Source organism: Leptonotus elevatus, chromosome 1 (assembly GCF_054856555.1).
Source record: "Leptonotus elevatus isolate MCC_2025b chromosome 1, RoL_Lele_1.0, whole genome shotgun sequence".
NCBI lineage: Eukaryota > Metazoa > Chordata > Actinopteri > Syngnathiformes > Syngnathidae > Leptonotus > Leptonotus elevatus.
In genome coordinates, this window is record NC_141239.1 from 14276351 (window position 1) to 14291684 (window position 15334).

Below are 15334 nucleotides of genomic sequence, written 5' to 3' on the forward strand. Positions count from 1 at the left end.
CCAAAACAGAGTATTTGGGTGAAACTAACCTATTTTCTATTGTTGATTACTGAAAAACGGAATAAGGTAGAAACAAACTTTTTTTTCTGATGAAAGATGAGAGTTCAATCTTTCATTTGGTAGTATCTGTCCATAGTCCAAACACAAAATTTTCTGTGGACCTTGAAAGATCAGTCAAAATGCTTAAATCAGCTAGCACCCACATATCCTCTTTTCTGAAAATGCTTGGCAGTCAAAGAGTTAAGTCTCTAAACCAATGTTTTGGTCTTTACAACACGAGAACTCTGAAAGAGGATGTGTAAAACTTGCTCGAGTGATCGGAGAAAAAAATGCTGTTCTGAACGTTCCCCTTTATTTTTGCATTGCATTTTGGCCACAAAATGGTTTTGGATTGCTGATTTGGTGTCTGTGAACACACACACTCTGGAGCACTGCCCAGCGATGTCTACAGAAGTGTGTGTAGGAGGAAAAGAGTGCACATTGTTGTTGTTTATGTGTGGGCTTAGTGTATGGTAGGTGCCAAAGTTGGGAAAGAGACCGGAGTGGCACAAGTGATTGTTAAGCTGTTGGGATAAGAGTTTGCATTCCACCATCACAATCAAATGTGTGAGTTCTCATGTCAGGTTAACGTAGAGGATCTGTATCAGACCCACTAGTCAGTCCTTCTGTAGCTCTCTGGCATCGCACTCTCATTATCCCTTCTTTCTCTTTCCCAACTCCGTGATCCACGTTCATGGGGGGTGACGGGTTCTACTGGAGGGTTGATCCTTGTGTGGCAGAGAGAAGGGAGGCTGGGGTTTGTGGGGGTCATTGTTGTAGAGCCCCCCTTTCACATGCTAATGTCGGAACTGTTGGAAAGTATCAGTTCTCAAATTTGGCCAACACACTGTGGCATGGACTGAAGACATTCCGTAAATTCATGTACATTTGGATTGATCGTCAACCTTTGTAGAGGGTCACACTTTCCGGCTATTACTTAAATGAAGGCACACAGCAGAGGAAAGATAAGAATCACACCCTTCCTCCTGCATTCTGTAGGTTGCAATTAACAAGGCATGACCCCTGTGATTAACAGTGTGCCTCCTTCTCGAGTGAGGGTCTATCAGTCTGCCCATCCATCCATCAATCCGACCTTCCCTCCCTCCATCCATCCATCACACAGACAGGTGTCAGACACTCAACAGCGTGGGGTACTTCCTGCGCCTAAACCGGCCGTTGGGTGGAAACAAGGGTTTGTTGACAGATGATATGGGTTCAAGAGGAACACACGCACACATGCATTCATGCATACAGTGCCGACAAGGCTCTTAGTCGGATTTGCAACGAGCCACATTTGCATTTTAGAAGGAAGAAGAATGCATATGCAAACGTCGACAATGCTGATAGTAATCAAAGGGCACCTTCTCCTGCATCTCTTCATCCCTTCGTCCCTCCCCCATTTCTGTAATTCCCCTCACCTTTTTTTTTAATCTCGGAAATCTTTGCTTCATTTTCTCAGAGCAAGGTTCCTCAGTCTGTAGACATTTTTGTTCCCTGACGTGTGAAGATTAATTCATATGAACTATTCCAGATACGTACAGTATGTTCTAGAATAAAGGATACATGTACATCAAACGTTGTAGCCTACCTATACCATCAACAAAACAATCAGACTCCAAAAATATCAGCTGAATCTTCCGAATGACCACGAGTCAATGATGTGAAAAAGTGCCAGAACTTAATCAAATAAGAAGAAAGAGGTACCATTTGTGGCAATGTCGGAATCTCAAAGACAAACATATATCACCACGGGCAATACTTTTATTGGATTTAAAGATCATGTGTACATTTTCCTGGTACACGGACAAACATCATGAGTTATAATCAATCAGTCAGAGGTTGGGCTGGACCACTTAGATGACCCCTGATTCTTTTCCTGTAACAAATGTTCTTCTGGATAAATGGACAGAAAATCCCATAGATGCATTCCCAAGTCTTCCCAGAAGTGTGGGAGTAGCAAGCTCCACGTCTTCTTCTGTTTTTAAGCCTGATATCAACCCTCTGTTTGGGTAGTTTCTTTATACCAGGATTGTCTCGAATCTATTTCTTTATGTTCCCAAATGTTAAGAGCACTCAAGCAGATCTCAATGATAAGTCCTTATGTGCCTAATGGAACAATGATGCACTTTGTGTTGACAATCCATCAGTTTAGCATGCAGGTTGTACACAGCTCTTAGTAGCATGAGAGTTCACACCGGGTTAATGATGTCCACATGAGTTCTTATTCCAGGTCACGCCCCACCCTCTTAACACTTTGAAACTGCCGCAAAAGCCACAAAAAAAAGAGAGAATGGCAGACATGAGAGGACGCTGAAGGAAGTTTACAGCTTTAGATGCTTTCCATTCTTTCTCATCCTCCCTTATTCTGACCTCAGTGCTAGTGAAAGGGTTATGTGATTGGGTTGGATGTAGACAAAAACGTCGTGCCAACCCCCCCGGCAGAGCCTTTCAGAGCCCTGCAATCAAGCCCCAAATCCTCGGCAGCTCGGAATCTTTTCTCTTGTCTGGTTACTCCTCTCTTTTCCTCATTGCGCTGTTTACTTGCCCGAGCTGTATTTTATCTTTATTGTTTCATTGGATTTATGTTAATAAATTTACAGTACAGCTTTCTGTGCGGGCTCGTTTAAATTGGCATCAATAAGCTATAAAGGCTGCCTTCCTCATTGTTTGGCACATGGACAGGGCAGGGAAACGTTCATATCCACTTTGGAGTTATCAGGGATTCAAGGCATGAAAAATGGAGGTTGTGGAGCAAATGTGCAGGAAGCGAGTAAGGAGGTTGCGAAAAGTCTGAAAGGGAGGGCAAGCGAGTGTGTGAAAGGGTAAATCTATGGAGGCTCGCACAGATGGGACAGGATGGTCCGTGTGAGTCAAGACTTCCTCCCTCTCATCCACTCATCATAAAGCACACTCGAACCACACACACACACACACACATTCTTCCTGAATGTTTCCATCTCTTTGGAATTGTGAGAGGGTTGAGCACCAGCAAAGATGAATGTGGTGTGATGATGAAAAAGGTGAATGATTGCAATGGAAGCAAATTGAGGATTTTCCCTCAGGAATTCCAAAGGGGAAAATTCACCCTTTGCTCTCCAATCTCGTTGGCTCCACCAGTGAATGTCAAGATGGATAATTATGTTCTCATTTACTGCTTTGTTGCCCTGTCAATGCACAAATCCCTCAGTACACAGCAGGGAGAGACCCTCCTCTCTGTATGCGTCTCTTCGCTTCTGTAAATGTCACTTACGTTTGTGCGGGCTGTCACTACTGCATTTGAGGTTGAATGCATTTCATTGGAGTGTTCAGGGAAAGTCAAAATGTCTCTCTTTGTTACCTTTAGGAAACTCTTTTGAGGTTGTCTTGAAGAGTCAGCAGCGCAAAGTGCGTCAATTACCTTATTGTCTGACCTTTGACTGGTCAATATGGAAGACAAAGAGAATTGTATGATGGGTCAAGGGTCACTTGGCCTGAGTCGCTTGTGATTATATTGCTTGCAGGGTGGGCTGTCATTTCGCCACAAGGCTTAGAAGACAAATGCACAATATATTACAGGTGTCTTGTGGAGTTGTCCCCTCAAGGGCAAAAACGAGCATCAAAAAAGGCCGACTGTTGCGTTATCTCACGCCCGCCTTTGTAGAGCGAATGTTTTTCTTGCATACTGTAAAATTCAGCATTTTCTCTGGCATGAAAGGGAGAAGTCAATTTCTGCACTTCTTTCACACATCACTGAGAAATGTAATACATTATAGCCAACAAAATTGAGTGAGAAGAGCATTTTATTCACGTCCACCGTTTTCTTAAAGACATTTATTATTGAATGGAACAAAAAGCTTTTGCTTTTAAATGCTATCTGATTTGCCTCTTGTACTTCTTGAGTTTAAAATGTTGAGGGACAAAATACACCCACTGTATTTCTAATTACATTTTGTGTGCATCACTGAGCAAAACAAGATGCAAACAAATAATGGTTCCACACCATGAACCCAAACATCCATAAATACACCATTGCATACCACCTTGTATACCAAAAAAAAATCACAATTGTTTTGATTGATATTGAAATCATGATTAATAAAAACGATTATTCATTGATATCAAAATGTAGTATTTAGTCAAATATTTAATACTGTCATAACCTCAAGCCTAGTCATCTTTACAGTTGCACTTTATACTTAAACATTCTATTGTTTTTGTCAAATACAAAGTTACATTGTAAATTTGTGAAATTCAGGCCAGGAAATTCATTATGCTGTATTGTGTATTTACACACATTGAAATGATAAAAAAGGATTTCCCGTATCACTTTATCATATTTATTTTTTCTCATTTTGTTGTTTTATATTTATTTCCACAAGTAATGGGACTTATTGGCCTAACCAGGGACCTTAGGTATCATTTTGTGCCATTTCATGTGAAAATGTCCATTGGCACTGAATGGCAATGAAAATTCCTTGAAAACTCAACTTTAAATATAACTTGAAAGAACAACCAGAAAATAAATAAGTAACAAAGTAATGTAAGAATATACTGAAATAGTAGCAATAAAAAACAATAAATAAATAAAATTAATTTGTTACTGCTGTGTGTTGTCCTCTTACGCCCAATTCACACTGACTGCGGAACGGCCAAGGTGCGTTTTCTGTACGGCCGCCGCACTGACTGCAATTCACGGTGTGTGAGCTGTCCGTGTCCGGAAATCTGCACCCGCCAGACCACAAGATCACGGGGGTTCACGCTGGAGAGTTGAGTTCCCGCGATAACAACCGTGTATATAGAGTCCTATTTGTATACATTAACCACACTCTATATATTATTTCTGTGACTTCTACCAGGGCTCTTCTACCATAGGTAAATAAGTTTTCTGTTTAAATAGTGGTATATTGTAATGTTTAATTTAATCTGATCTTGACTCATGTCATACTATGTAGTTAGCTAGGTTCCCTCCCCCCAAAAATGAGTTTGCAAACGGTTTTATTTTCAAATATACCGGAACAACCTTGATGCCGACTTTTCGACTTCCTGTACGGAAAACGCACCGCGTCTGTTCCACAGTCAGTGTGAAATGGGCATTAGACTGCATTTAGACTCCAATCGGATTCTTCCTCAAACCCAATTTTTAGGGTTGACTGTCCAGAATGTCCCGTTCAGACTGAGCCACATTATTGACCCATCTGACAGGTTGCTGTAACAACGACCTCGAACCGAGGCAGTGCCCAGCGGCGTGTGTAGTGTACTGCCCGTTCCTTGCAAGCGCGTTAAATGACAAATAAATGACGTCCACATCACACTCTTGCTGTACAAGCAAGACGTTACATTCAGGGTGCTTTCAAAACCTCGGCAACTCGCAAATACACCACACTATTCGGCACATTAATTGGTTTTCTTTGAATTTTAATATTTTTGTGATCGTGAGAAGCCAAAATCAAAAGTTCAATTAATTGCCCAGCCTTACTTGGTTTGTTATTAATAAATAACGCAAGACAGGGATTTATTCCAACTAACATTTATGAGTGCAAGAAATACTGTGCCTGCATGACAATTAACAAAACAAATTACTATGCATAATTCTACTTTGTATGAAAGGCTACACAAATGTACCCGGCCCATAGTGCTATAATTGGACTCCAGGATCACTGTCTCATTTCCAAGACACAAAAATGTACTGCACGGGTGTTACCAAGTTGAAGTTTCAAAAGGTACAGAAGGCAGTAAGTACCTATCCAAATCAATGAACACTTATATTTCTGTTTAGTGTTGCCCCCAACCCCCAAAAAACATTTGCTCAGTAGCCCCCCTCCCCTCCCCTATTACGTGTTTTCAGGCTTGCAGAGTGAGCGGTCTTCTGTCTCCGCTTGATCTAGCTGGCACATTGCTCATTCCTCATGTATTAACAGCTTCACTGATGATCAGTGATGATTAACTGCAGGAAACTGCTGGCACATCAGTGCTGCTTCAGGTTGGGATGCAGGCAAAATGCTACACTGGTGGCCAAAGCCTTCACAGTACAAAATGCAGTAGGGGGGAGGCTACATTTTTACCTGCATGTCTAATTTGCTCATTAACGTTTGGTAATTATCTGGATTATATCTGTAACAGAGACGTAAAGACCCTGCAAAGTGAATTCAGAGTGAGACATGTTTGCAGATAATTGCTGTAATGTGCAGCTATATCAATACAAACTGTTTTTCACCACCTAACTTTTTGGGGGGACGTGGCTACAAAGGCGCCACGTGACACACTTTGGATTCTGACCTGGCTCGCCCCTCCCATACTATATAAGAATTTAAGCACCTTTGTTAATCTGCTCATTCGTTATCCGGCACAGGTGTGACGTGCAGTTAGCTAGCTAGCGGTGCCTACAGCCGAAAATGCGTCTTTCCAACAGATAGCCCGCTGACGTTGTGGCTGCTTTAGAGTGCCTCATTGTCACCCATGAGTGTGTGCATGTCAAAGGGAGAAGGCGCAAGAATTGTCTGACTTAGAGTGCCTAGTTGTAGCATGGAAAAGCCCCTGATAAAGTATATTTAGGCACCCGAGGCCTTCCAGGTCGTAGCAGAGATTTTTGATTTTTCATCATTTTGAAGCCTCTTTTTATACACTTTCCAATTTGACAGTGTTGTTAACAACACTCTTCTCTGTGGTGTGTCCATTTTAGAAGACACACAAGTCAAAAATGTGTGAACGGATTTAAACTTTGGTATGACGCCCGAACAAATCGGTATTAGATTATGACGTGGCTGGTGTTTGTATCTTTCTGCAGCGTGTTCCGCTGGTTTCTACAAGTCCAGGTCATCTGACGTGGGATGCTCCAAGTGCCCTCCACACAGCTACTCCCTTCGAGAAGGGGCGACGGTTTGTGACTGCCACTCCGGATACTTTCGAGCTGACAGCGACCCTCCCTCCATGGCTTGTTCCCGTAAGAAAACACATTGGTCTACTTATTGCAATAATGACATAAAGACATGCCGTGACAATGACTTTTACTCAAAACAGACAACACGTTGCAAACTCAACTCAACTCAACGCATCCCCTCCTCCACATTCAAACCAAACAGAGGCAGACACGCACTTGTCTAAATGGCAGTCTTGTTACGTGATCCTATTACTTATGACTAAACCACCATCCACATCCTGTTAGGCAGTTCGGACTCTGCCGTGAATAAATGTTCTCTTTCTCCTTGTCTGCTTATCTAAGCCTCTCAGTGAAGTTAGAGAGCTCTGTCGTAAAACTTAATTATGCCTGTATGGAGCATGTGGTCTTCTTGGCTTGGGAAAAAAATGACAACTAACTTGTTCACACACAATAAAAAAAAGAATGTAAGCCCATCCAAAAAAAAAAACATCCCAACAGTATTACCTTTAGCGTTTTGCCACAATTCTAGACTTTGACCTCAGGATCATTTAACTTTAATGTGAACCTTTATTCATCTTTTCCCATCTTCCTCAGAGCCTCCATCAGCGCCACAGCAGCTGATTTCAGTGGTGAACGAGACCTCAGTGGTTCTGGAGTGGAGCCCTCCTCGCCGGCTGGGAGGTCGAAGCGATATCAGCTACAACCTGGAGTGTCTCGTTTGTCAAACCGGGGGCTTGGATAAAACCACTCCCAGGAATCATACAACTTCCCAACCTGATGCTCAACACGCCGGCCAGGGAATGCAGTCAGACCAGGGGATTGTGGGACCTGATGTCCAGATGGGAAGAGGCGTCTATCAGAGAGATTCCGCCAGAGTGGCCTCGGGCTCTCAGCTGTGCCAACCCTGCAGCTCAGATGTGCTTTTTTCTCCGGAGCAGACCGGGCTGAGGGGCACCCGAGTGGTGGTGAGCGAGCTCAGAGCCCACACTCACTATACTTTCATCGTGCAGGCACGTAACGGGGTGTCCCAGGGTGCTGCTGCTGGGGCCGCCCAGAGTGTGTCTGTCTCCGTTACCACCAATCAAGCTGGTAAGAACTCTTCGATTGCCAATGATGTGTGGGATTTTTAATGAGTTATGAGATTAAACAATGAGTTCCAGTGGAGGGCCGTCTGCTCTAGGAGAATGTATTGGTGGTAGTAGTCCATGGAGGACCAAAACTGCCAACATAAAAAATTAATAAATAAATAAATAAAAAGTGAAAATAAAAATTGGTATAAAAATATAATACAAATACAAAAAATAAATATAATTGAAAATAAAAACAACTAAATATATCTATACTATACCATAAATAAAATTAAAATAAAGAACGAGATTAAAAAAATTAATATAAAAATAAATGTAGAAATAGATACTAAAATAAATATATAAATATAAATCAATACCAATCAAGAAATAAAAACGCTCTGCTCTCACTTTTATTTATTTCATGCTGCATGCTGAATATTATTCAAATGAGGTGGCGGTCCTAAGCATGTCCTGGGTTGGTCTCCGCCGTTGCAAACTGCCTAGACAAGAGAGCAAGCCGGTGAACAAGGAAGTCTCAACGGATTGCATGGAGAGCTCCAGCAATGGACGACTATCTTGTCCATTCTTCAAGCAAGTTGTGGTGACAGCTCACTCGACCATTGAAAGGCAGTTTGCAACCAACCCAAAGCACGTTTAGGACCGCCCCCTCATTTGAATAACATTTCGTGCTGACAGAGCATCTGCAGCATGAAATAAATAAATATGAGAACAGAGTATTTTTATTTATTGATTGATATTTATTAATATTTATATATATATTTACATTTATTTATTTATGGTTATATATGTTTCCATTTATATACATTTTTTGTATGTATTATTTATATATTTTTCTAAATTATACTGTACATGAATGTGGATTAGCCAAACTGCTAATGCATGCTATACATTTTATGAAGCAACATTCTCAAAAAAGCTACGCATGCTTCTGAAATACAATATTCATTCAGCATTTTTAATTAATAATTTTTTTTTAAAGACTTAACAGCGACAAGTCTGTAATGTGAACACAAATGCGCTCTCTCCACTCAAAACTGCTTTAGCATAATCTCATTCATTGTTGCCATAGTTATTACGCTGTCCTCCTACACGAAACAATGGCTGAATTAATTATAGGGGTCTTCTCAAGCAGATGTCAGAAAGCATCTGGGAAGCGCATCACTGACTTCAATGCAAATAGTAAACGCTGTGCACAGAAAAACGTAACACACAGAGCTAAATAAATACTTACAGGAAGCTATAATTGTATAGACGAAAGACTTCTTCTTTGTGTCCTTTGTTACCCACTTAAAAAAACGACTCATTTAGTTTTTATGGCGTGTTTCATTTTAGTTATAGTGAAGGTGTTGGCTGAGACTCTGTGGCGTTTCCCCACACATGCCCTCCATTAATTTTTCGGCTTAACTGTCTTGGTTTTCAGACTTAGCTTTGGCATTTTGAAAAGTGGCACACCTGCTAAGTTTGAGGTGCCCCGGGGAAATAAAAGTTAGCTGGAAGTGCACAACATGAGCACATGCCTGGGATGTGTCAAGCTCAACCTGCACAACCATATGGCTCCGCGTCACAAAACCCGGGAGCCGTGGAAAATGGAGCGATGGGGAGCTATAGAGTGAGCAAGGTGTTTAGCCTCACTGGAATAGGACGGAATAAGATTTAGGTTAGTTCTCTTGAGCACTGGGTCAATGGGATTGTGGAGAAAGGTTCGCCATACATTACTTCTATAATTGAATATAATTGCACGCTTTAAAATAGGGATGTTTGATACCACCTTTTTTTCAGACCGATACCAGTTAAAGTATCAATTCTCTTAGATCACCAAATAATCCCCGAGCGCAAGCCCCTGCTGCTTACCGCTCCCTCAGTAGATGGGTCGAATGCGGAGAACAAATTTCAGCCCACTTAGATGGGTATGACAATCCGTGGTACTTTAACCTTTAACTCTCGAGTAGTCACCGATACCAAGCGCCGATACCTTTAATACTTTTGATACATAACATTTCCCCAGACAGATCATTTCAAAGAGAGACCTACATATCTCAATATATAAATGAATGGCAATTTTACATTGTTCTGATTTCAATCAAAAATATCACCTTGAAATAAGGCTGATACCGATACCTGGTATCAAAACTCACCCATCTCTAGTTTACACCTATGCATGGTGCATAATGTGTAATGTAAAATCCTGTGAATAATACATATTGAGGGGTGTTAATAAAAAATGAAAAGTTTTAACAATGTTTAGATGTTTAGCAGTACCTACACTCTAAAAAGAGAATTGTTGAACCAATTTAAGATTTAACAGAGAATCGTTGACCAAGTTAGTAAAATTGCTTCACACACGATTGAATTAAGTTAATACAAAGTGATATATTAAGTGAACTAAGTTAATCAAAAGTGAATATATTAAGTTTAATTCATTATGAGTTCATTCAACTTAATATATTCACTTTGGATTAACTTAATTCAATCGTGTGTTACGCTTTAAGCAATTTTATTAAGTTGGTCAACAATTCTCAGTTTATAACAATTCTCTTTGACTGCCAGACGTTTTCAGAAAAGGGATGCCGTCAGTGCCAGCCGATTTAAGCATTTTGACTGATCTTCCAAGGTCCACAGAAAATGTTCTGTTTGGACTATGGAAACACACGTACTACCAAATGAAAGACTGGACTTTCATCTTTCATCAGAAAAAAAGAAGTTTGTTTCTACCTTATTCCGTTCTTTAGTAATCAACAATAGAAAATGGTTAGTTTCATCCGATTTCGCTTGTTTTGGACTCAAATTCGGAGAAATAAAGCTTTTAGTGAAACGATATTATTTCATGCATTCTAGTGAATTTTACACTTCTTTTTGTCCATGAATGATGCCACAAACACCTAAATAGTGCTTTACTTCTATAAAACACTACCACCAAGAATGAAAAAGTGTTTTTTGATAGCAAAATACGTTTATTTACATTCAACAGTGTAACAATTTGACAACAATTTGGCAAACTATTTACAAATGTGTGCAACTGTGGTGCTATTTACAAATATGTGGATGTTTCAACGACAGTTTTTCCTTTTGTTTTTTCTCCCCCGGGTGGTAAAAGGTGTTCTGATCCATTTTATCCACTCCATTCATGGTGGCATCGTAGTCCAGAAACAGTGTCTTCTCCGTGATCAGACTGTACCCGCTCCTCCGATGAATATGCATTGGACTCGGGGTACTCTTCATTGTCCGACAAAATGTCCGCATGTGGAGCTCCGGCGTTAGCAGAGCTAGCCGGTGATGCTTTATGACGTGAGAATAAAGGCCGCGTCCAACTGTGGCGTCCAACTGTGGCGTCAACCTCGGGATTCACCATCATCATCATCATCATCAATCTGCATTGGTCGATGCCAACTCTCCATCGCCCGATCGAATGTCCGATTGTGTAGAAGTACCCGGTCGGTTATTGTGCGCGTTTTCCGGCCTTAGCAGCGCTAGCCGCGCTTAGCCGGTGAGGCTTACTACGTGATCATAACAGTCGCGTCAAGGCTTCCAACTGTGGCGTCAACCTCGGGATTCACCATCATCATCATCATCAATCTGCATTGGTCGATGCCAACTCTCCATCGCCCGATCGAATGTCCGATTGTGTAGAAGTACCCGGTCGGTTATTGTGCGCGTTTTCCGGCCTTAGCAGCGCTAGCTGCGCTTAGCCGGTGAGGCTTACTACGTGATCATAACAGTCGCGTCAAGGCTTTCAACTTTGGCGTCAAGCTCGGAGTCATCATCATGGTCGACATCAATGCGCTTTTTAGTATTGATCGATGCTTTCCGTCTTGAAAAAAATGCTCAAGCGTGAGCTGCTTGCAACCGGTTGCTTGGTCAGCCATTGTGGCTTATTCAGCCATGTCTCCTCAACACTCTAGCTCCGCCTCACGTCTTCTACTGACGCCCACGGTGGGCGGCCCATCCAACCTTGTGCAAAGAGAGTCATCGCTGCCATCTAGGGGCCAAAACTAGTCCTTATCCTAACCAGATCTGCCTGATACTTTCAGCACAGCTGCCCAAGGCTTTCCTACACCCGTTTCCCAAAAAAAACAAAAAAAACATAGTGGACGTCTTTTAACGTCCTCGGCGCCCTTCCCTAGGTTTATGCTAAACGTCTTATAACGTTTATGGCGGTCAAAGAGTTAAATCTGTTCAACAATTCTCTTTTTAGAGTGAAGGGTTTTAAAACAAATCACGGAATTATTGCGCATTTCATACACAACTTAACTCAATATGCATCACATACTGTAATTGGCAAGTACAATTTTTAAAAGTAAATTGAAAAAAAATTGCTGAAATAACAGAAAGAGCATCAAGAACAAGATTTTCGAAAACATGGTTAAAAATACTTAATTAGACCTTAATTAGGTATAGGAAGTTTTAAATCTGGATTTAAAAGTATTTACACTTTATTGATATGTTTTTGAATCTTTATTCATTCACGCTAATCATTCTAACAATAAAGGATACCAGTAAATCAGGGGACCGTATTATGAAGAGAGAGAGAAAAAAAAAGTTTTTCAAGGCCGATTAAGGGAGGAACGTGTTATACACAGGTGCATGTTATTCACAGCCTTTTTACGGTATGTTATTTCACAAAATGCTTGTGTTATGATACAGATCTCCCTCTGTCTTTCAGCTCCCTCTCCGGTGTCATCCATACAAGTCACCGATGTCACCAGGCATACTTTGTCATTGTCATGGCAACAGCCCGATCACCCCAACGGTGTCATCCTGGAATATGAGGTCAAGTTCTATGAGAAGGTGAGCGTCCGGCAGGTTAATGGAGCCCCGCCATTTGTCTGGAATGCCAATATTCCGTTAGACGGGTTTGTTGTCAGGCATTCAAAAGAGGCCCCCTTTGTCCGATCTAATCAGGATCAGAGGGAGCGGTCCTACCGCATAATGAGGACCTTCTCTCGAAGCGTGGAAGTCACGGGACTCAACCCGCTCACTGTTTACGTCTTTCACGTGCGAGCCCGCACCGCTGCGGGATATGGAGAGTTCAGCACCCCGTTTGAATTTGCCACCAATTCAGGTATGCAGATATTGCCTGTTTTGGTTTGTACTGGGGAATAATCAATTGTGTTGCTGTTTCCTGTTAGATCCCTTCCCTCTGATTGGAGAAGGCGTCAACTCAGCCTTCCTGTTGTTGTCCGTGAGCGGGGTTGGAATTCTGTTGCTTATATCTGCAGCTGTTTTCATCATTAGTCGCAGGTAAACACACACACACACATCCGCCGCACCATGCAACCAGGTGCACATTGACGTTTGCCAACTTTGATGTGCGCTCACTGGCCACAACGTTACGCGTACAATGAGATGTCGTGCAGAGCGCTGGAAGATAAAAATGTTGTTTTGATTGATGCTGTCAAAGTTATTTTAATTGTGTTCAGTGCGTGTATTATTGTAGTTTGCAGGGGTGTAGAACTGCACTGCATGATACCGAGAGGCATTTGTGAATTGTTTCCCGTATTTATCAAACATGAGAGGGGCATAATGCAGAGCAGTTCTTCAATCACCATAAACTCAGCGTACCACTTTTTGTGAAATGAACTGTAGGTTCCTAATTAGTGAAGCCTTAACTTGACGCTTGCTTTCTACAACTTCAACAGAGAAACAAAAACATGCAATAAAATAAAAACAGTTAACGAAATAAGTGAGAGTTGTGTTATTGCACAGTTCAGCATTTTTTGCATAGAAATATCAGTGATTATTTCACATCTGGTTGATGCTAAGATGCTTCTTAGAACAAATTTTCTTCACAAAAGCACTTTCAAGCCATTTATTGCCACTATTAGCAGAAGGTTACTGTCAAACTAAACACAAAACTAAGAGTTACATATTGTATATTTAAACTAACCAAATAGATGCCGCTACCTTAAAGAGGAAGTCAACCCAAAAATGTACTTTTAAAAAAAATATGTTGTATGCACCTCCAATACTCTAAACACGGCATTCGGATTTTAGTTTTAGTCTTTATTCCAGACCCAGGGGGATCCATATCACAGAACAAAAGAACAATAACAAAAAATAAAAGAAGGGAAAAAAGGGAGTGGGAATAATAATAACTAGAGCTGCGAGCAGCTATAAAGGGCCCTCGCAAACCTGGCCATGTTGGGGTACATGCACGTCGGGGCACTGGCACGTTGGGGCACTGTTACATACGACAAGGACTAAAATTTAAATGTTTGTGTGCCTTGTGTGTGCAAAGTGTCATCAGAAGGCCAAAAATGGTGCGCAATTCTCAAAATAAAATCAAAATGGCGGACTTCCTGTTAGGTATAGCATATGACACAATGTACCTTTTTGTAGGTTGATAGGTATGCCTCCCAATTTTCACAAATCGAGGTGAATTATACAATCAGAAATGCTTCATAAAAATGTGTAGAGGGCGCTATAGAGCCATTTATTGGAAATTGCACAAGAAATGTGTAAAATATTTTTGGTCATGACAGGTCTGATGTGTGTGCAAACTTTCATGAGTTTTCGCCCATGTTTAGACCCGCAAACAATGACATCTTGAATTTCTTTGTAAACAATGCACAGCAAATCTTACTATTGGCTCAGCAGCGTAAAGTATCATAGTCTATGTGCTAATGCTGTGCTTGGCTGAAGCAGGTGAAAAGTAAAGTTTTTTGTTTTTTTTATGGTGCTTTGAGCATCGTAGCATGGCGACGACGATATTGTGGCAATTTTAATATCGCGGCATCACGATATTGAGGTTATTGTGGCATCCCTTGAATACAAACTAACACAAACACATGTAGCCAGACAGCATAATAATACTCACAGGCATATTCTTTATCCTCTGCGATGAACGACTAATATTACTGCTGTACTGAGAATTTGAGAGCTGATTCTATTGTATTATGAAAGCTATGTGAAATGTTGCTGTGTTCAACTTGTGTTCACACACATTTAAAATACAACGAATTCTATTGTTATGAATGCTGTTTAAAAAAAAAATAATCTTATTTTTAAAATTAAAGTTTAAGTAAGTGCGTCAGGGTCCATGGACGAACCTTTTTTTTCCCCTTAATTTCATCTAAATTGTGTACAATTTGTAACTAAAACATGTTCTAATGGTTTTTTTTGAATGCCACGTTTTCTTTCTAAAGGTCTGATTTCTGATTCAGTGCATGTATTGGCTCTCATTAGCTAGTGCAGGTGTGCCCAATGAAGTGCCCATTGAATGTATTCTTAATGCATAATGCATTTGCCTTAAACGCCACCACTATCATTAAGAGACGCCCACGCTAGCGTTGCTATTGTGCGGCCAAATAAGGTGTGTGTGTTACCTGCAGTTTTTGAAAGGGGATTAGCG

At 41.1% G+C, this 15334-nt stretch overlaps 1 protein-coding gene across 2 annotated transcripts in view; it reads left to right on the forward strand.

Annotated features, from left to right (window-relative positions):
* LOC147180974 (ephrin type-A receptor 4-A-like) overlaps window positions 1-15334 on the forward strand; it is a 55742-nt gene that overhangs the window by 28553 nt on the left and 11855 nt on the right. For both annotated transcript variants that reach the window (XM_086075800.1, XM_086075792.1), the window contains 5 exons: window positions 6803-6958; window positions 7490-7984; window positions 12647-12771; window positions 12886-13045; window positions 13113-13224. In XM_086075800.1, coding sequence (XP_085931926.1) covers window positions 6803-6958; window positions 7490-7984; window positions 12647-12771; window positions 12886-13045; window positions 13113-13224 — 1048 coding nt within the window. The remainder of the gene's footprint in view (window positions 1-6802; window positions 6959-7489; window positions 7985-12646; window positions 12772-12885; window positions 13046-13112; window positions 13225-15334) is intronic.